This window comes from Haliaeetus albicilla, chromosome 17 (genome assembly GCF_947461875.1).
Source record: "Haliaeetus albicilla chromosome 17, bHalAlb1.1, whole genome shotgun sequence".
In the NCBI taxonomy this organism is placed as follows: Eukaryota; Metazoa; Chordata; class Aves; order Accipitriformes; family Accipitridae; genus Haliaeetus; species Haliaeetus albicilla.
The window spans coordinates 5153245-5175871 of NC_091499.1; the positions used below are offsets into that span (position 1 = coordinate 5153245).

General features: G+C 45.9%; 1 protein-coding gene across 45 annotated transcripts in view; it reads left to right on the forward strand.

Moving 5' to 3' along the window:
- Positions 1-2093: 2093 nt before the first annotated feature.
- RIMS1 (regulating synaptic membrane exocytosis 1) overlaps positions 2094-22627 on the forward strand; it is a 338964-nt gene continuing 318430 nt past the window's right edge. For 16 of the 45 annotated variants that reach the window (XM_069804663.1, XM_069804664.1, XM_069804616.1 and 13 more), the window contains exon 1: positions 2097-2589. In XM_069804663.1, the coding sequence (XP_069660764.1) occupies positions 2426-2589 (164 nt within the window). In that variant the 5' untranslated portion in view covers positions 2097-2425. Of the gene's footprint in view, positions 2590-22627 lie in introns of all 45 variants that reach the window. The other 29 variants (XM_069804632.1, XM_069804634.1, XM_069804659.1 and 26 more) reach the window with 3 other exon arrangements.

Here is a 22627-nt window from a genome sequence, read left to right on the forward strand (position 1 = left end):
AACACTAGGGCCGCTGCTCTGGTGAATTAGTTCTTGCAGTTACTTGAGCTAAATCTTTCACGTGGCACGCGCAGGCCTAAATCGTCTGAGGGAGTGCGGACTACCTATGGATACTTATAACAACATAATCGTGGTGCCTAGTATTACTATTCCAGTCACGTCATGTTTTAGTTGTTTCTGATACTAAACATATGGTGGTACCTCACCTTCTTCTCATCATCTTATTCTTTTCAGTCTTGCTTCCTTCTGTTTTGAGGTGGCTGCCATACTTTTGCCTGTTGGTAATGAATGGATAAATTCTTCAGCATCAGCCTGTAACATGAAGGCTATCTTCCCTGCCGGTCGCAGATGGTGGGAAGTGATTTTATTGATTTGTTAGTACTTAGCTAGAAGGATTACATCTAGCAGTAATAACGTGGCCAGGCCCTGGGACAAATCACCACATGAGTTAGCGGAGGGTCTGTGTCTTTAACTGAGTGTGACATTATGATATCTACCAGCCCTTCATAGTGCTTTGCTTATTAACACCACTTTAATCTCTTCTGAGCCATCTGTCGGTCATTCAAGTTTCAGTTTCCTTCATGTGCTGGAAGAGTTGAGAGACTTCACTTTCTGAGCTGAACTTGGACATTACGACTCAAAAGTTCTGGTGGTCGCTGTAGTGCTTGTTATTTTTTTTTTTTTATTTGTGTTATCAAATTGTGTCCTGCAGAAAATCTCTTGGGGGGACACAAGCAGATGGCCCCAGTAATTCCTCTCAAATTCAAAGGGTCACGAAGGTTCATAGCGCCCAGAATTTGCGCGAGAGGTATTAGCGCGGCTGGCTGAAAGCCGGTCCCTCTCCCTATTCCAAACGCAGCAAGTTTGGCAGCAAGAAGCATTGAACACTGCCAGCATAGATTTTTTTCCTTTGGTTCGTGCCCATCAGACGATCTCTCTAGAAACCAGAGCTGCTTCCATGCTGTGACCTCGGCAGAAGCGTGACTGAGAGGTCTTGAGTGTCAGCGTGTGTTAGTGGTAGTTCACATTTTATTTGAAAGTGCAGTTTTCTCTGTATTTCGGCTTTGCATTTCCAAGTAGCCTGAACGATTTCGTTCCCTGACAGGCACGCGTTTGAGCAAGGGACCCTTCAGAGCTATCGGCATGAGCTTCTGGCCAGCGGGTCGCACGCAGATGATCTCCTGGAGGGAAGGAAGGGCTGTTGTGATCTCCTGGAGGGAAGGAAGGGCTGTTGTGTTCATTACCAGCTCCCCAGCCCCAAGTTGCTCAGAGCTGGCAGGTCAGACTTTGACAGGGAAGCGGTCTCTGTCTGGAAGTGATGTTTCGTTTCATCGTGCGCTAGCCCCTCAGCTGAGCGGTGGGCACCGTGGCACGCTTCACGGCCGCTTTCGGTGGGTCACAGCAGTGAAAAAAGCCGTGTCTGTCGGACGGGGAGAGTTAAGAGCACTCGCCACCCCCACGGGAGGCGTGTGGGGGGGGACACACCGCGGCGTGGGTGCCACTTACTGGTGTAAGCAGCCTATGAAGAAAGTGCTGAAGCACGGGACGCCAAGGAACGGGTGGTGACAGGGCTGGCTCAAGGCAAGGGGGCTGCAGCTGGAGCCGAAGCCGGCACGGCTCACGCCCGGGGGACCGGCGGCAGCACCGGGAGCCCAGGGCTTCCCCGGCGCCTCAGGCAGCCCTCAGGCGGCCCGCAGGGCCCCCCCCCCCCCCGCCCCGCCACCCTCCGCCTAGGGCGAGACGGCAGCCTCGGCGGGAGCTCGGGCGAGCTGCCGGCCCCCGACCCGCGGGTGCGGGAACCCGGAGGAGAACGTCAGGAGGACGGCGGTGCCGGGAACGACGGCCGTGACCGCGCGGGACGAGCGAGGGGCGGGGGGGAGAAGGGCGGGCAGCCCACGGACAGGGGCAGCGGCAGGGGCGGGCAGCGCTGCCGCCCCTGAGGCGAGAGCCGGACTCCGCCTCACCGGCCCCGGCCCCCGCCGCTCCCTCCGCCCAGCGCCGGGCTCGCGGCGGCGGAGCATCGCGGCGGCGGTGCCCGCCCTTCCCGGCCGGCCCGCGGCGCGTACCGCCTACCCCGCCCGCCCTCCCCTCACGCAGCCCGCCAGCGGCGATCGGGAGCCCTCCGCGCCACGGCCCCCCCCCGCCCCGCACAGCCACCGCCGGGAAGGATGGGCTGCGGGCGGCGGCACGGCAGCCCCCGAGCTCCCTGAAGCGGCGGAAACAAAGGGAGCAAAGCGGCGGCAGCGGCAGCCGGGCCGGGGTGGATGCAAGCAACCATGAAAGGCTGGGTCTCCGCCTCCTCCGCTGCTGCCAGAGAGCTGCCGGCTGCTGCTGCTCGGAGGACTACACTGTGAAGGGGGCGGAGGAGAGGCTGGCTGGGTCTGCCGTGCGAAGGTAGAAGGTGTAAGGGAGCGGCGGAAAGAAAATGTCTTCTTCGGTGGGGCCCCGCGGCCCTCGCCCGCCCACGGTGCCCCCCCCGATGCAGGAGCTGCCCGACCTGAGCCACCTGACAGAGGAGGAGAGGAACATTATCATGGCAGTGATGGACCGGCAGAAAGAAGAGGAAGAGAAAGAAGAGGCCATGCTCAAGTAAGCAGACGCCAGTCATTCATTCATTCAGGCACTCATTCATGCGCCCATCGCCGGCGGGCGGGAGCGGGCGCTGCCACCGCGGGAGCCGGCCGGGTGCCCGGGGACCGGCCGGCTTCGCCCCGCTCGGCGGGCCGCCCCGCGGGGACCCCCTCAGCGGGGACCCCCTCAGCGGGGACCCGGCGCTGCGGAGCCCCCGCTCCCCTCCCGACCCCCGACTCCCTCCTCCTCCTCCTCCGGCCGTCCTCCCCCACCCCGGGGCAGCTCCTCCCGAGGCAGACCTTGCCGGAGGAGCCGGGCGCGGCGGGACGGAGCGGGACGGAGCGGGCCCTCCCCGCCCCGAGGGAGCCAGCGGCGCAGAAAGAGGGGGGCGGCAACCCCGCCGCGGGGGCCAGGCGGCGGTGGTCGGTGGTGGTTTGGGGGGGGAGGTGGGACGGGAGGGGGGGGATCGATCGAGGTGGGATTCCTTTGGGGTCCCCAGAACCCCGCCTCTGCCAGGAGGGACCGCTGGGTGGGGTTTCCCTGCGTGCGGGAGCCTCCGCGGCTGCCGTGCTGCCCCCGCCTGGCTCGGCCTCCGCTACCGCCCGCCGCGGGGCTGAGGCGGCCGCCCCCCCCTTCCCCCCTTCCACACCCCGCTCCGTCTTCCCGCCGCCGCCTCGCGCCCCCAACCGCCGTCTCTCTCTCTCTCCGCCCGTCGCCCGCTCCCGGGAGGGCAGCGGGCTGTGGGGGACAGCGGGGCGGTCGTAATTAGGAAATAAACGCGATCAGTCGCGCCGCTCGTTACGGAGGGGGAAACGTGCGTGGCGGCGGGACGGAGGAGGGTGGGGGGGAGCGGGTTTATCCCGCTGCCGGCGGCGCGGGGAGGGGTGTGGGGAGGTGCCATGTTTGGCGACCAGGTCCCCACAGCCTCTTGTGGACCTTTTCTGTCTCCCCCCCCCCCCGCCCCATCCTTGCCAAACGGCACATGTGACCACATTTTCTAGCCTCCTCCGTCAATAGGAGGCTTCAAACGTAACGTTACCGAATTGCCTGCTGCGAGTGGTGAGAATAAACAGACTGAAGCTGTGGCCTGTGGAGGAGAATCAGGGTTTCTCCTCTTCTGACTACCCGTCAGGCCTGTTCGCTCCGGGGGGGGAAAACGGTAGGAGAGGTGACTGGACTAGTGCAAACCTCTGACGTTACCCAGACCCTCCCTGCCAGGGGAGGTGTATCCTTACCTCACGGTCTTCTGGTTGCGTACACCTGTGCTTGGAAGGGACGCTCTGGAGGTGTGATGTGATCTGGGTGTTTCTTTTGGCAGCATCGGAAATAACACCCACTTGCGCCATGCGGGTGCCAGCTCTTCCCCGCGGCTTTCTCTGACGGATGGAGAGACCAAACCCCCGCAGGCTCCCGACTTCGGCCCCGCGCGCTGTGCGTGCTGCAGCCGGGACAGCCTTTCACTATATTGCTGTCTCTGTCCCTTCCCGTCGGTGCCTGGCTCTGAATTTTTACAGGGGCTACTAAAGGGGATTGCAGCGGCGGGTACCGAGGCCCAGCTGCTAGCGTTGCGTATCGCCGAGGAGCTGGCCGGGACCGCGGTGTTTGGATCTCGGTCCAAGACGGAGAGTTCAGTTTGCCGTTGCTGTTCATTACGCTTGGGGTGTGGTTAGTCTTGGAGGTGGGGTGGTTGAGAGGAGAAATGTTCTGTGAAAATGCGTTGTGTTAGTCAATGTGGGAAAACGTTAAGTGAAGGATCCCTCCTCGGTTTCTATTTATCAGAAGAAAATTAAAGGCGTAGCGCCAAGGCTCTAAACTACATTTATCCTTCTCCCATTCCTCGTCCTCCAGCACAGCTACTTCCCTATAAATATTTCGCTTTTATTCTGTGAAGAAGATTACTGGTTCTGTGATCGTGTGGTAGAGCAGTACTATAAATCTTACAGTCACTGCGAGAATGAACTTTTGTTGGTACAGATGGTAATTTCTCAGCCCTGTTCTTGTTAACATGGGGTAGAGGATAAATTTTCCTCTTTTTTTTCCCCATTTTTTTCTTCTGCTCTTCTTTTGTATTGGCATTTCTGAATTCTGGACGGATGCTTCCTTTTCTGTGAGGTTATGGGAATCTTCAGCAGTTTTACTAAATGAATTTAAGACACTTTAAATACAGTTTTTAGAAGAGGTCAAAAATTGTGAATTCAACTTGAAATTACTTTATGTTATCTTCGAAGGTTTGTGATACCCAAGTTAAAAAGTTTATTTCCTTACAACAGTTCTTTCAAATCATGAGAATAGCAGTCTAGGCTCTCTATTGGTCTGAGAAATTGTGATTTTAAATAGATTTTTTTTTCTTTAAATGAAGAGCCAGAAATTAATAGAAAATACATTGGGAAACTTACAAAGCTGTATACTCACTTTAGCTGTATCGTTGGTTTTCAAAAATTAGGTCACAGCAAATAGTTTTCATATGGATTATGATTTGACTCTTACAGAGATCCGCTAGGTTGTCTGAGATTGTTTGCCTTTTCTGTATGCTGAGCATTTACTTCCTTTTTGGGACAAGAGTTAGACACATCTTTCCAGAGAGTAACCCTTATAAGATTGGATTTTGAGACAATTTACTTCCATAATTTTGTAGAGGTTTGTTACAAATATGCAGTGGTGCTATCCAGATGACACAGCTATATTATAAAAGTCAGATATCGTCACCATCCCTTCCTATTATCTTCAGTAAAAGTTTTTCTGATGATCCCCATGTCTCAGCGAAATAGCCACCGGTTTTCATTTAAAACCACCTGGCAGAGAAATGTTTCCGTCTGTAACACCCACATGCAAATCTGTGATGTCCCCTGGAAGTGAAGCTGATCTGTGTTGCAAACTATGCTACCTTCAATCCTGCAGCCGGATGTGTGCTGTCTCATGAATCATAAGGGCTAAAAAGGATGCAGCACTTCTCTCCTGTTCTGGATGTCCTGATAGTTAGCAGTAAAAGTTTCCAAAACAGTACTTGTAATTTTCCTTTCCAGCACTCCTCATGGCAGAAAACTGTAGGAAGAGTTATCGGTTAAACTACTGTATTCTTCACATGATGGTCTTAAAATTGTGGATCCAAGGGTATTTGAGGTGTTTCTGTGAGTAGACTGCATGGATTTGAGGAGAAGTGGAAAAGATGAGGGTCATCGGTAAGGAGGCTGTGTCCCTCTCGTTCGGGTCTGTACCTCTCTGTCTTCCTGAGCCCCGTTGCTGACCCTGAGCTAACAGCCCTCTTGTAAACCCTCTCTGCCAGTTCATGCTGACATCAGCGCGTATTGCAGCGTGCCAGCCTGGGAGCAGGGCACTGTTACAGGGAGCAGGACTGTGGACAACATGATGCTTTTGCTGCTTGCGCTGGAGAGTGGCAGAAATGCATGCTTCGGTTTGAAACCACCTGCTTGTCTCGTTCCAGGAACTTGCCCTATCTGTCAGTTTGTTGGCCCACTGAGTTTCCTTCAGCAGTCTGGGGCTAACGGAGTTTGTCGCACCCTTAGGATAAAGGCATGCAACTTGTACTGGCTTTTGACTTTCTTTTTCTAGGTGTACCTGGTCGGTGGCAGAGACCTCATCCTCCCCTCACCCATCCAATATCAGATTTCAAACTGCTGTGTGTGGTGTTTGGGGAAGGGGAGCATTCTGCTGTCCTGTGACCTGTTGAATACCTTGGAGCAATGTGGTGAGGAGTTAGGGCTTTTGTGAAGGTTCCTCCTTTTGCTTTTTTTGCAAACAGGTGTACCTTGGCATGAGGAACACATTGTTAGCTGATTGCCTTGAAATTGCCTTTACGTCCAAGGATGGCTTTTGCATTCCTGCTGTAATAGGGGCAGTGTCACTAGGTAGTCCTGAGAGCGTATCTATATGCCTTTGTGCAGTGAAGTGTGGTCCCAATCCGGTGTATGGCACTGAAGACTCAAATCCGCATAAGCATGCCGATGCTTACCTGGCACCAAGTAGAAACTGAGGCACCTTGAGTGCAGTCCACAAAATCTTTCCGTAATGGTGCACCTGAGAAGCTGTGTGTTCCTGTGTGTCCGGGGCATATAGGACCAGAGCATGTGAGTGTCTTGGCTGCTGAATTGCTTGCTCTCTGTCTTGCACCTAGGCCTGTTTGAGAGTCACAAACTACGTAGTCATATGCTTAGGTCCTCTAAAAGACTCGACGCTAATACAGTACCTCTATAATGCCTATCGATACTCAGTGCTGAACTCAAAGTGCTGTTGTCACAGCGATGGGCGCTTTCCTAACATGTAGAGGACAGGCAGTATTGCTGCTTCCAGCTACCTTAGGTGTAATAGCCTGGCAGTTAGGAAGCAGTTACCTAAGCCCCGTACACTTATTGGCCTGAAGAAATTGTGTCCTAGACGAGTGCCATTACATTATAACTTAGTGGAAACAGTTTGGCTCCCCATACATAGAAGAATGAAAACTTTATGGGCCCAGGAGCCTAACTCAATGTCAAGCCCACTAGGAAGAGCTCTCCTGGCAAAGGAGCTGTCTTGCTCTTGTGCTGCATGCTTCTGGTTACCCAGGGCTGTTAATGTAGCCTTTTTTAAAAGTCAGAGAAGTTTCAAATACCGAGAGGGCTAGGAGTAGGTAGCAGGTCCTCCTCCCTCCCAGCTGAACGATCTCCTTTTGGGGCTTCAGAGCTTTGCCTTTTTGTTCCTCTGTGGCTGGGAGAGCTTCACCTTCCTGCATGACACATCTTTGACAGCAGCATGGAGAGCAGTCTGTTGAGGAGGAAGGTCTTTACCATGGTAGACTCAACTCTCATCCACTCTTGTTTTCCCTGTATCACATTGGCTATGCCAGATTTTGTGGGTATCTCTGAAGACTGTAGTCTCTAGCAACTCTTAGTTGGAGCTCGGCCTCACAGACCCAAGCTTCTGCTGCTCCTGTATGAATAAATGTTTGCATAGGACACTGCTAGAATGTGCCATGGCCTCCTCTGCAGACTAATTCACATTGGAGGCATTTTTTCCTGTTTTACATGGTAGGTACTCCTGTAGCTGAAAGGGAAGAGGTTCATGTTGAGTGGCTGATGTGTCTAGCCTGAAGTCCAGATGCTGCCTTACAGGTGACTGATATGACTAACAAGTTGTGAAGAAGTGTGAGAGGGAAAGTTTTCAGTGAGGCTGAAGAGAGAAACAAACCATCATTTGCAAAAATGGGGGGCAAAAAACATTTTAAAGGAAAAATAGTTTCAAGTGTACATTTGAACACTAGATACCCACAAACAATATAGTTGTCTCAGGCTATAGGGTGCCTTGACATTGAACAACCCCAGTTAATATACAGCAAATTTCAGTCGTAGACAAATCACAGAAATATATATATGTATGTACTTAAGCTGAAGTTTGCTTATGTGCAATTGTGTGCCTTATCTCATTGGGTTAGTTAAGTACTAAGTGCAAACCACGGCAGCTGTGAACACAGCTAGCTGAGTTCCAGTTCTGTTCTTCTGTGCGCTCTCACAGTCCCAAAGGACCATGCATTGGGACAGCCAATGTACTTTTCTCCACCCCTGCTGGAACAGTATCTTATCAAAGGGGGAACAGCTATAAATAAACCTTAGACAAATTTTGGCCAGAAATTAGAAGAAGGTTCCTAGTTACCACGGCACTCATTTTCTGGAGCAAGTTTAAGTGGGGACAAAAGCTCTTACTGCCCTTCTGATGGGGTTTAACAAGACTGAAGGAGATTGTTTGCCAAGGTAGTGGCAAGAGTAGGAAACTTAACTCGAAGACACAGGAGGTTCTTCGTAGTTTCATAGAGTAGCTTCAGCAGAGAGGCTAGCAGGAACTTGAAACCTTCCCAGGTCTTAAGAGAGTTATTTCAAGATTTGCCATGAGAGTGGCAGTTAATAACTAGGGAGAAGTTGATCCTAACACCCTATTTTGACCATCTAGTGTGGTAGACAAACTTGATTTTAGTACAGTTCAGGTCTCTAGAATTAACAGGGATATTGGAGCCTCTCGCTTTTCAGGGCTGCCAAATCCTGAAGTCACTTGCAGTTGGTGAGAATCTCTGTTTCAGAGATTGCAAGATAATGCCTATATAATTTCCTGTGTGCACCTGGAAGCTTCCAGCCTGAACTGCTAGCTGTGTAACTCTGAAGATTAACAGATTGTCCAGGAGGCATGTGCTCTTAACCAGTTTCCTGGAGGCAGTTTGTTTCCCTCTCCATTTCTGACACTTGGACCACACCTAACATTGCCAGAAAACATTGAATACTGCTCAAAACACAGTGACAGCTGCTGCCACCCTTATTTTGTATAGTGCTTATGGGCAAAATAAGGAAGTAGGGTTCCAAGACCTTCTTAGCCTGAATGCTGTAAATCCCCTGATGATAACTGCCCTTCCCATAAGCAGTAGGGAAGGGAGAGGTAGGATCATTCTTCATCCCTTCTGTTGAAACTGGGCCACTTTGCAGAAATAAAAGCAAGAGTCAAGCGGCCATCATGAGGAACTCTGTCTTTATCCTATCTTTAGGATAAAGATTTTAAAGCCTATCTTTAATCCCACTGAGAAGACAAAGGAGGAATCGAGAGTTCTGGGAACTGATTGTGCATTTGGCACCAAGGAATTAAAGGATAAAATAGATAAACAATACCAAGACTCCCTCCTCCGAGTCAGACTCTTGCTTATTTTTTCCATGGTCCCATGAATCTCACTTTCTGTGCAGTGGAGCAGGAGGAATGGAGGATGCCCTCACCTCTGCTGCTTGAAAGCCTTTATTTCTTCCTTTGTACTTAAAGTGGTTTGGACCCACGGTGTTTCAGGCTCTGTGATGGAGCAGGGAACAGAGTGCAGGTCACTTGCTGTGTGCGTGGGTGGTCTACGCCCCTAGAATCACCCAGACAGACTGCTCGAATACTGCCTTGCGCGTCTCCCTGGCAGTGCCAGCCCTGATCCTGACACTTGAGTGTACAAACCCGTGGTGAAACGATTTTACTCCTGGAGGACTGCAGGAGTCTGAAGATTGTCTAGTCCAACCCCGTGCTCAGAGCTGGGCCACCTACAGCCGGTAGCCTGGGACCGTGTCCAGGTGGCTTTCGAATATCTCCAAGGATGGAGACTCCACAGCCTCTCTGGACAACCTTCTCCAATGTTCAGCCACCCTCACAGTAAGAAGTGTTTCCTGATGTTCAGATGGCATTGCCTGTGTTTCAGTTTGTGTCCATTGCTTCTGGTCCTGTCACTGGGCACCTCTGAGAAGAGTTTGCCTCTGTCTTCTTTACTCCTCCCCACTGGGGTTCTATACACATTGTTAAGATCCCCCTGAGCCTTCTCTTCTCCAGGCTGAACAGTCCCCACTCTCTCAGCCTTTCCTCATGTGACATGCTCCAGTCCCTTAACTGTCTTTGCAGTTCTTCACTGCACTTGCTCTAGCGTGTCCATGTCTTTCCTGAGCTGGGGAGCCCAGAACTAGACTTAGCATCCAGATGTGGCTTCACCAGTGCTGAGGCAGAGAGGAAAGATCACCTCTCTTGATCTGCTGGCAATGCTTTTCCAATGCAGCCCCGGATGGTGTTGGCCTTCTCCGCTGCAAGGGCACATTGCTGGCTCATGCTTATCTTGGTGTTGACCAGGAACCCTCAGTTGCTTCTCTGCAGAGCTGCTTTCCAGCTGGTTGGCCCCCAGCGTGTACTGGTGCATGGGATTATTCCTCTCCTTGTGCTGGACTTGATGTTGTCCCTTTGTTGAATGTTTTAAAGCTTAAGAGGGAGACCAGTATCTAATGTGTTGTCAAATCAGTCTGAATCATTCGGGGGGAGGATTGCTTGTGGTCACTGCTTCCAGCCCCTTCCTCTTTACTGTCCAAGGCCCTCAGAGAGGGAGAGAGAGGGCTGAATGGTGCAGAAACTATTGTTGCCTTTTGGCCAATGGAAACATCAGAAAGAATTTAACAGCATTTGAGGCTTCAAGTTTTCACCACTCTGAGAGGGCAGGTGTGGCCAGAAGGGTGTCCTGATCAAAGGAGACAACTGTGGTGACCTCAGAATTGCAAGGAGGGTTTTCATGACTTGCAGGGAAATTCAGAGAATTGATAGTGATTTTTAAGCAGGAAGGTGGACTGAGTAGTCCAAGGAGACTACTATATACAGACAAAATGTATTCACAACTGCACACAGTCACGCGGTAAGGCAACTATGAGACAGTCACTGACTGTCCTGCTGGGGGGCCATCTCACCGCCGAGGCAGGAGCCGGAGACTGTCAGCAGACAATAGCAGATTCACAGGAATCTCCTCAAAAACTATAGAAGAGCGGGAGGTCATAGGCGATGACAGGCAGTAATAAACATCCCTACCATGTTCTAGACATGGGCTTCAGATTGGCATATGTTGAGATTTCAGAAGGTCTGAAGTGCAAGCTCTTGTCCAGAGCTCTTTTCTGACCCCAGTTTCAGTGGTTTTATTGAAATGCACAGGGCGTTATTTCTGTGCATGCATCTTCCCACGTGGTTCTCCACTTGATATAAGAAGCCGCCAAAGCTTCATGCCTGGCTTTTGCACTAATACTTTCTGACTGAGTAGTCTGTGAGTCTACAAATTCATGGGCATTATCTGTGCCCTGCAGAAGGGTGAAGACAAAGACTGGGTGAAAGAACATGATATCTGCGCAGGAACTTCTCAAAGTACAGAGTTATTATAAACCCAGATCTTAAAAAGAATTATGCAGAAGAGACCTCTTCTCTAGAAGGGAAGGGTACCCTCCTGTTGGTTGGTTTTCTGGAAAATAGCAGAGGGAGAACAACATTAAGAGAGGTTTGAAATTCTCAGTCTTGTCAATGCCCTTTTATTTCTGAAGACTCATGTGAAGAATTTTTTGCAACCTTGGATACAGGAAAGCAACTAACAAACATGTAGCGTGCTTCCTTCATCAGGCGGTTACTAAGCATTTTAAGACTTGAACTTAATATCTTAAGAAAGGGCTATTTAAAAATACTGCTGCCCTTGTATTCAGCCTTTTTGGGAGGCAGGCATTATTGAAGGTGGAAAATGACAAAATTCAAAATTTTATTTTTGGTTGCCAATAGTTAGAGCCAGTTATAATTTCTACCCAACTTTACCTTCTTCACTCTACCCACTGGTACCTGCTGCATTTTTCTTCTCCCCTGGGTCTACCAGTTTTAATTAATAGATACTGGCATGCAATTATGTTTTGCTGGAAAAAGCTTGCGTGCCTATAGTTTGACTCTAATTCCCAGTGGTAATAAAACATATAAGAAAATCCGATGTAATCAGTTACAAACACAGAGTGGTTTCATTCTGTTTTTTGGAAATACTTGCATATAATTTACAATCACTGGAGTGATTTACACCTGATCAGGGCTGTGTGATTTACCCTGGTCAGATCCATATATTGGATCTGTAAGGATGCAGATAGCTTGTCAGATCCTGCACTGTCAAGAGTTACAATTGTTTTATCCCTTCTTTTATACTTCACAGATATGGTAAAATATTATGCAATGTTTATGGTGTTGCTGGAATCTAGGCAGCAAATGTTAGTCAGAGTTATTTTTGGTTTTCACAACAAACAGCAGAAAAGAATACCACTATAAGTTTGCTTTAATAGTTACTTAGGTAAGACAATTTGCACAGTGTGATAGGGTAGCGTTGTAATTCTTTATACTTTAAACTGAAGTAATCATCCTCAAAATTTGATTTCATATGAGATACTTATGTCCAGAGAGAGTTTTAAACAAGAAAGCCATGTTCCAAATATATTCTCTGGCACTGTTACAGAGGCAAGAAAAGCTAGTTGCAATTTTCAGAATAATGACACGCACAAAACCATTCATACACTTGCCACTTCAGAGGCATGAAGAGACACGGCACGATGAATAGCTGTTTCCAGACAGTTCTAGAGTGAATTAGAACATCTACGTTGGCACTCATTTCTGAGTTTGTTCACATCAGTTGTGTGCCTTATTTTCAGTGTCAGGACTTTGTGCGCTTTGCTTATGATAAGCATTGTTAATACTATTGAAGATAGGGGAGCCTGTCTGTCTGTATATGTTTCTTTCAGGTATCTGTAATAAAAATGGGTAGTGTTTGAAATCTCTTAATTTTTTGGTCTGTCTTTCATATATGAAACCATCTTGGAATCACTGAAGATCAGTGTATGCCCTGAAAGTTGCTTTTTGATCAGGGGTGAACCTAGCAGATAGAGCTGTACTTTTTAGTGGTGACAGTGGTGGATCTAGCAAACGAACTGTTTCAACTTTTGAGGATCTCGGGTGTAACCAAAGACTAATTTTCTCTGTATTTTGGGCTTTAGATAAATGCCAAATTCTAGTTAGAGTGGTGGTTTAAATGCGTTGCATCAAAATACAGTTATTTACTTTGAGGTCCTTAATTGAGAGTTATTTTTTTAAACTTCATTATGTGAAATTCATTAGGACATTTCTCATGAATGGAACACAGCCCAACCATGCTATTTTAGTGTGAGTACTATTATATTGCAGAGAAAAAGTCTACTACTCTTCTAGCAAGAAACAGAGAGCTCTGTTTGTTCTCAGAATTGCTAATGGAAGTCTTCACATGCTTGAATGACCGAAGTGCGCAGTGTCTTCTCAAGTGTTTCTCTTGGTTACCAATATGGCATACTCTGAATTGGTCAAACAAAGAAATTATGTACCCCAAATTCTGTCTACATCTTACACTAGCAGGTCTAGTAAAAGATACTACATTTTTTTACAAACCTAGTTTGGCCTATGAGCCTAGCAAGCATTAGAAATTTTGTAGCCACTGCTCATGAAGATTTTGTCTACATTTTTGTAAAATATATATTAATTCTAAAGTTTTTGAATGTACTGTGAAGGCTTCAAAATCCTATCAGTAAACTAGGATTTTGTAATTTTTATATTGATACATCAATTCTCTTTCCAGATATTTAGCAAACCTACAGTCCTATACTATACAAACAGATTTAACTGTGGGCTATTTGCATTGGTATGTCTTAATCACGTGGAAGTATTCTACAGATCAAATGATTAGTAATAGGAATTTTGAGAGAAATGACAATGAAGCAGTTTATGTAACAAAAGGCCATTTTGGAACTGGATGATTGAATATGTTTAGTTGTGTTTTGAGCCGTGATTTGTTAGTATAACTGTTTTCTTTTGATGATTCCATTGATCTTGGAAAAAGCATCAAGACCTATGCAAAAGCAGATGTAGTAGCTGTCTGAGCTTTCTAATATCTTTTCTTTACACAATTTCTTTAGCACTTGCATGTACTAAGAGAGCAGTTGGAGTAATTTTTCATTTATATTCATTATTCTCTAGGTTTTTAATTAGCCTTTCATATGAAGTTATTTTCAAAATAAAGTCATTGCACTTTTGCATATTTGCAGTATTAACTTCAGAAGTCATTTTGACATTTGACATCAGGAGACTAAATTTTGTACTGATTAAATGAAATTGCACAGATGTAGATGCAAACATAATGTGAAAGCTTGAGCGGTAAAAGGTTATGAACAATCTATGAGTATTTTAGTTACTTGAGGTGATAAGTCTCCTTGGTACTGTTATTTATTGCAAAAATTTTGACATTGCATGACAAAGTTCAGCGATACAGTTTTATGTTCTGCTGTCTATGTGTTTTTAGCTATGGATGTAGAACAGGAAGGCAGCTGGTTGATGGAGTGCATGGTGCATGAGGCTAGGCAGTTGAGAAGAAAGGACAGAATTTATGAGAACTCTAGATCATCCTACTTTAACTGTATTGATTTTGGCCCTGGATGCCACCTGCAAAGTATCAGGGTAATGGGTTTGCACTTTATGGATGAGAATTAGAAGAGATTTTGTATGTGTATGTGTGCTTGTGCCTAAGAATACGGAACCAGGCTGTACGGAAATATGTACAAGTTGTTTTAGGGACTTTAATTGCAACATTATGTTGCTTAGCATTCCTTAAAATATGCAAAGTGCATTGGCGAAATTTGATCAGGAGCTGAAAATTGGGAACAATTTTACCTGCAGTCATATCGTGGGGACAGGTGACACAGTTGAACAAGTTGCTGCCATGGACCAGCAAAACATTGTATTGCTGTGGTCCTGTGCCTCTGCTGAGTTTGATTAACTTTGGTGAATCTCTGTCTTGGAACAAGTGTCACTGTAAGCACATCTGTTAACTGGAATAAGACTTAAGTGTTGCTGAGTCCGTTTAGATGGGGTACATCCCTGCAAGTCTTGTATTTTGCAGAAAGAAACACATTTTTCTCAAATTCATTCAGTAACTGTTCAGTTACTCCCCAGGCTTTACGTAGAAAGTAAATTTCCGAAGAGTGAAACCAAGGCATGGCTACCTACACTTCTGCAACGCCCCCCCCCCCCCCCCCCCCGCTTTTCACTGTTAAAAGCTGTATCTGTATTTTTTTAAATTACTTTTTGTTCTGTATACCCCTAATTTCCTGCAGTCTTAATTGTGTATTTTGTTTTCCTTTGTTTTCTCCAAAAAGCTGTTTTTCAATACACTCATAGAAAGGAACTGTATTCACTCAGAGGTGGAGATTGCAGAGTTATATGATTTGATTCTGATAGTGTATATGTAAAAAGTGTGTAAATTCCTTTGAGATTAAATGCACAGTACATTTTTCTTACATTTCAGAGCAAAATTAGATATTGATTTTTTAATGAGAAATCTATTTTAAGAATATAGAACCTCACTAACATGCTATGATTCTTGTATTTTGTGTTTTTAAATGATTTGATGTTGATTGTAGTTTTTAAATTTAAAAGCTCTCATGTTTATAAGCAAAATCTCTTTATAATTTATTTTGCAGTTTTTTTGTAAAATTAAATAAGCTTAAAGCAAAACATCCTCCCTTAAAAAAGTCTATTTCAAACAATTATAGCACTCACTGTAAAATAACTTTCAGCAGGACCCGTTTGGACTGATTAACCACTTCAGGGAATCAGCAGTATATTTACAGGTTTGTTCACCTGTAACATCCCTTTTTCTGGTGAGGCTGTTTCAAGTTCTAATCTTGTCCCTGTCTGAACGGGTTTAAACGGGCCATGTGGAAAAGGAGCTGGGGAGTTCTAGTTACACGGCAGATGGGACAGTGCTCTCTCTTTCATCCAACCAAGGTCATCTGATTCTTTCTTTCCTGGTATTTATCTTGGATGGGATCAAAAGTAAAAAAGCCAAGGTTTCCTTGAGGTAAAGTAAAATGAATGAAGTTAACAATATGAGGGAAGAATCTTGAGGAGAACAGCAGCAACGGTAGTGCTTCCTATTATGGAGGGGGTTTGTCCTCTTATTTTTTACAGGGTTTGCAGTTTGGCAATGCTTTCAGCTCTCTCCTTGCAGAATTTATGGTCAAGTATGCTTTTTTCTGTCTGCATTTAAGTGTTTGCCATATTTCTCTGAAATCAAGACCTTGTCAGAGTGATTCATGGTTTCTGTCACCTTCTGTTGGATTACTGCAACATATTGTACATGGGATTACCCTTGAAAACCCTCCCGTTGATCTCATACTGTGCCTTTTTACTTTTCCCTCTGCTTCCTACTGTATGTATTCTAAAGTGGAGCTTTCCTTCCTGTGTACTGGTAGAGAAATGGAGGTCAACTGAGACCAGAGAAGAAAGCCTTCTTAAAGTGGGGAAGACAGGGAACTTCCACATACAGCTTTAGCGGAGGGGCCCTAAATTTGAGAGCTTTCTATGAAAGCCAAAGTTCAATGAACTTTCTGCGAGGGCAGCTCGCTCGTTATGTGAAAGTTGCAGAGGTGGAAAGGAACTAGTCTTCCTGGCAATTTACTTAATGGTGTAAAATACCGGGTGTTAAATTTTGAAGACAGGCCCTTGCATGTCTGGCATTCATAAATAAACCAAGAAAATCAATAAGTGACTTCAGCAACTGCCACCCTTTTGACTCCCTTGTCAGAGGCTAAGAATTGAATGAACAAGAAAATTAAAAGTGTTTTCCCTGAAGGAAAAGGAAAAGTAGTTTTTCCTCCAGGCTAAAGCTGAGGCCACTGAGAGTACGGGAAAGCTTTTTTTGCTGTGCGTTACCATAGTTTGCCTGAATCTACCAGTCTGCAGTTTTTTAGACTGTGAAGTTGTGCCCTTCTTATTTGATATCAAGATGTTTGTCCTTCAGAGAGCTGCACCCCAGGGCTGTCAGCCTCCTATTTTTTATTAGTTCCCCAAATATTTTTTGTTACATTTTGTAAACCTGAGAAGTACTACTACTGTCTGTTCACTAGAAGACAGATCAAATTACGCTCCATAATACTGTGGTGCTTCCCAGCTGAATTCTAAGCCAGTTTATGGTGCATGTGTCTTTATCTCATAATATATTTTTCAGTAAGGCTTTCAACTTTACTTACCTTCCAGATGTTTAAATCGTCGTGGTTACACTGATGTATATTACATATATATCATACCTATTATATACAATATATCCAGTACATCAGAGTTCAATCTCTAATATTTTAGTTTTTCCTTTTTTCTCTCATTCCAGGCATTATAATCATGCTATTGATAAAAGAAAGTCCTAGACAAATCAAGTTCAGTTAAAGACCCATTTTATACATATTAAATTGCATTTCTGTTTAAGGTGAGCTTCCTGCAAAACTGTAAGGGAACTGCAGTGTTGTTCAGTGCAAATGTCATGCTCAGTTCATAAAATATTGCTAAGAGGACAAACTGCGGTCGGTCTTCAGAGATACAAAACACTACCCAGTTGTGGCTGAGGGTCTGTCTGGGCTGTCCCTGGACATACGGTGACAGCACGGAAATTGTGCTCATGTCTCCCAGGAGGGGATTTCGTTGTCTAAACACGGGTGTCTGCTACTATTGGAGAAGTCCAGTGGTACCCCTCCTTGTCTTCAGGAGGGGGGAAAGGGTGGGAAGCTGGTTGCTGTTTTAAACCAGGTTTTGCAGCAGCAGGCAGCAGGGAGTGGAGGGAGCTCGGGAGCAGGCGGTGGTATCTGTAGCTGACTGGCACAGAGATCCCTCGGGCACATCGTGGGTGGGTATTTTCTCAGCTGGAAGCGGTCCCTGGGCCATTCGGGTTTCATTGCTGGACGTAGAGAGCAATGGCAAGAGCTTCAGCTCAGTCGATGGGTCTGATTGTGTTTTCAGACCTGTGCAACAGCCTGCCACTTTCTCCAGATCCCTCCTGCAGGATTTTTGAGATCGCTATCTTTCCTTCAGGGATCTCTTATTTCTCAAATAATATTACGGCTATTGAGGCAAAAGCATGTTTCCCTCCACATGAGAAGCAGTACCTTTTCAATGTGAATTATCATTAAACTGCCATCAATGAAAATGAGATACTTTGTTTGATAAAATCCTTATTTTATTTTATTGTGTTAATCCTGAGTCTTGTGCTAGCTAAGGTGTTTTAAATGTCCTCACAAGGTAACCACCAGATTAATGAGCAAAGACTACAAAATGGTCGGCATTTTGCATTGTGCTGGCAAGGCTGTTCACTAGAAAAACTATGGTTGCTTAGTTGCCGTGGGAGAGGAAAAATGAGAGGAGAAGATGAGAATGCGGGCTATAGCCTTGTGAGGGACAGCAGGAAAGGGGAAAGTAGGCAGCAAGTGAGCGAGAAACTGTAAGAAAGTACACATCCCTTAAGGCACAAAAAGTTGGACTCAGAGGGCGTGTAGGCAGGTCTGTGGGGATCAGACAGAGGAGGAATGTATGACAGGGGAGAGATGTGAGGGGAAGGCTGGAATTAGCTGGGATGGGAGCTGGGAAGTTGGCTGTGAGCGATGCAGCTGCTTATTCGTCTAGTGCAGAACAAGCGTAAAATAGCACTTCTGCACACTGAGAATTGGGTAATGAAAAGTGATGGATCCTTTGGTAGCAGACTTGGGACTTGTGTATTTATGTGTCTGTTTCACTTTGGGTTTGAACTGGAGATGGTTAAGCACACAAATCAGGAGGAGGTGAACATTTATTTTCAGTGTGAAAATAAATAAATAGAAGGCAAGTAGAAAATACAAAGGTTCAGAAATGCTCGGAGCGTGAGCCAGCCTCATGACTGTGAAGAGAGGGGTCTGAGTCATTAGGTTCAGATGTCTGGGGCTTGGGAGAGCTGCTTTCCTGGATCTTGGCAGGCTCAGATGGTACAGCTAGAGCATCCAGAAACACAAGATAGCTTGACCGAAGAAGGAACTGGACACCTCAGTGCATTTGAATTCAACGTTCAGCGTTTTGTAGTATTACCTAACTACTCTTGGGCTGTCCCTAAGCTTCTCATTGAAAGGTAGGTCCATGTTAGAGATCTGGTCTGGTTTAACAGGAAGGACGGTGGTTAGGTTTCCTCCTTGTTTGTAGCAGAGGACTTGGAAACCTGGCTCAGCCACATCTTAGGGTTCGTAAACCTGATGGTAGTAATGCTAATTACTATTTTTCAAAATAATTTGCTGTGTTAACACTCTCAGTCTTAGAATTTCTGAGGCCTTTGAATATTTGGAATTTGCTTTAACCTTACTATTTATAAGAAGAGTGCTTCCTCTGGTTAGGAAAGGGCCCCTGCTGTCACAGGAGCTGTATGACAGAGGGCTGTGGAAAGGCCCCGCACCAGGAGTTTTACCTTCCTAACAAAGTAAGCAGACAAAAGGGAGATGAGGTATAAAGAGCACAAGTACATCAGCTATAAGGCGGCACTAAATGTTGTGTTAGTCTCAAGGTTTATAGGCAGGGTGCCATGTCCCCTGCGTCTGTCCAGCCTTGTCATCTCCAGCCTGACATATTGGAGGTTGTGTGCATGTACATATTAATCTGTGCAGGCTCAGTGCCTAAGGGAATGGTCTGTGTTTGTGTGTTTTTGTTTTTAATTAAAGGTGGCGTCTCTGCTTTTTGGGTGGGTGAAGAATGGAGCTGAAAGGAATCAGCTGAATGGAAAGAAAAAAGAGTAAAGGGTGTTGAAGTTTGAGGCGAGGGTGCAAGTACAGCTAAAAGACTGAGCAGATGAGAAGAAAGGAGAACAACTGGGGCAAAGAGATCACTGTACCGCAGAGACCTTAATCAAAACCATGGAAAGTGCTCTGAATGTGTAAAGGTTCCCGCTTTGCTGAATCAGCAGCTGCTCTTGGCTGGGAAACCTCCCTGGTATTTTTCTGTAGTTTTTCCTCAGTACCACACTCTGGCAGGTAGGGATAACTTTTCGGTCCTCAGGCAGTATGTGATCTCCCTGGTATGTGTGTGTGTGTGGCTGTGCAGATGCATATTATATATAGTAGTATCGGAGACAGCATTTAGAAAACTTTGCTCCAGTATTTAAGATAAACCACATAGGTGCATAATCTCATAGGCTGCATAGTGTCATTTGGGATGAGCAAACACGATGGTAGGCAGTCTTATTTTACTCCCTGCACTCTTTGGTATCAAGGGCCTGCTTGGCCACTTCTAGCACTGATCCTACCACCTGGAACATCTGGCTGTTCCTCTCTGCGTTTTCCCCAGTGGCACAATGGAAAGGGAGGGGAGAGGGCAAACAGCATCTGAATCCTATAGAGGTGGCATAGAAGTCTCTGCCTTGATCCTGCACTGTCTGATCTTACATCCTCTGAAACAGCTGGAAAGGGGAAGAGGAGCAAATCCAGCTCTTCACTGCCCTTTTTTCTCAGTGTAGAAGACCCCATTTGGCTACAGTATGAACCTTATTTTCACAGTTAAAGATTGTCACACGATAATGTTGTAGTTAACACAGTACTAAACCTTGACTCTCCTGGGCTGGTCTAGCTCTTTCTTTTCTAGATGTTGGAGAGAGTAATGAGTTTTCCAAACTATGATGAAAAACAGATAAGCAGTAGTGTCATCCTGTGTCTTGGCAGCCAGAAGATCATAGAATCATGGAATCATTTAGGTTGGAAAAGACCTCCAAGATAATCAAGTCCAACCATCAACCATGCCCACTAAACCATGTTCTGAAAGGTGGATATGAAAGAGGCAAAGAAGTGTATCAATCAGTGCTACATTTGGGAGGGGTGACTGCAGCAGACAGGCTTGCACTAAACTTAAGTTTTGGCTGTTTTGGATGGCCTTAAGGATAGAAGGATGTGGACTTCAATATGGAGCAGGTGTCTGCCCCGGTGTGCTTGTTAAGGGATGCACAGTGAAATCTCAAACTGCAATACATGTAATCGTTTCATCACAGCTACACAAGCAAATGTTACTGTTCACAGATTGCTGCTGACCACAGGTGTGCACACAAAGATGCAGCAGCTCCCCTCACCCCCCCAAAAAAGCTCTTGAATGTGTGATATTCATTACCCCCCCACCCAAAAAAAAAAAAAAAGGAGAAGGTGAGGGAGATAGAGAGACACGAATAAGTAAATCTGCTGGGGAACAAGGTTGAGGGAGCTAGGATATCCTGGGGGTTGTACTAAGGAAAGAGATGGGTATTTCAAATCTGAGATACGTTGTAACTTGGGACTGACAGTTTTGTGTTTATTTCCCAAATTACAGAATAAGCACTCTGATAGAAACAAAATTTTGTCATCAGCTACTTGATTTATCAGTGATATCTTGCTTCTGTACCAACATGTGTCTGCTAATTTTAAAATTTGGAGTTTCAAGAAGTCAGGATATGGGAGTGATGCTGTGATACATACTCACATATCTTAGTGGTCATCCATTGCAAGAGCAAGGTGATTCAGTGATATTATTCTTCTGAAAAAGTCAATTTTTCCCTTTCTTATAAATTAACGTGAAATACCTGAAAGGGACCAGCCCTTGATACTGGGTTGTCTAACCACAACTGATAGGCAATACCCAGAGCGTGTGCTGGGATCCAGCAGTTCTGGAGGGGTCACTTTAAGATGATTTAATGATTCATTTCCGATGTCTTTGGTGCTTTTGGTTGAATTTTGAGGGTAGGGATTTGCCAGAAGTGCTAACTGTGACGGAAGTTTGCTAATTCACCTGCTTGCTTGCCAGAAATTACAATCAAGAGTATCTGACTTTTTTCAAAGGTGCACTGTGCTGCTGTGATGCTGAATATAACTGTAGCTGGAAGACTTCTGGCAGCCTGTAACAAGTGTCAGGAGCAATTATCAGTCATTGTCATCCAGAAAATTTGTCATTGTTCTGCTAGTGCTACTCTGAGATTTGTACTTCTTGATTTCACTTTAAGAAAGAATCAGTCTGGATGTTAAGTTATTGGACAGAGAGTTGAGATACAATTAACCTTTGTGTGCTGCCACTCTGGAGAAGTTGGAGTCTGCCTGTACCTCAGGTCTGCATTCGTTAAACTGAGATAATGCTTTTTTCTTCCCTTCAGTTGTCTGTCTTCTTTCTTCAGATTGTTTCTTGTCTCAGTGACACTCCTTTCCCATGTGTTCGGATAGTCTCCAGGCTTTGCTCCGAGAATCCGTGGTCTCAGTGGAGGTCTCAGGACACAGTGCTACAAGGCAAAGCAATAATAATAAATCCAAATAACCAGCTTTGTTGATGTCTGCAGCTGGGTCTGACTTTACTCTCTGTACCAAAATTGGAACTGTTTGGGGCTCCTCTGTAAGGACTACTGCCTCCTGGATAGCGAAGCCTCATCCTTTTTTCAAGGTGATAATTTCCTAAGAAAGAGACATGAATACAAATCATTTTGGCAAAGGAAGATATAAATCTATTGTATAGGGTACACAGTACAGGGAATTACTCTTTTACAGTGGTAGTTTAACAGCAAGTTCAACACTTTGTGCTCATGAGAAAGGTTTGTGTTTGCTGCTTTTAAACTCAGACATTTCATGTAGTTAACTCAGTTAGGTAACGCATCTTCTACGTAAGCACAACTTAGTCATTTAGCAAAATGTATTTCTGAGAATACCCTTGAATCTCTCCACTTGCTTTTTCTGTCCAAAGTTGGCCATGCAGCTCAGTGATGTACCCAAATGCTGGTTTAATAGAAAGGCACAGATCCCGTTGTGTGGATTTGATGTGTGTGCTGCCTGCACGTTGTTATTTGTGACCGCATACAGATTTGAAACACTTAATGACCAGCATTTCTTCGTGTGTTGAAATTTCATGCTTTGGTGTTTGATGACAGAGAATATTC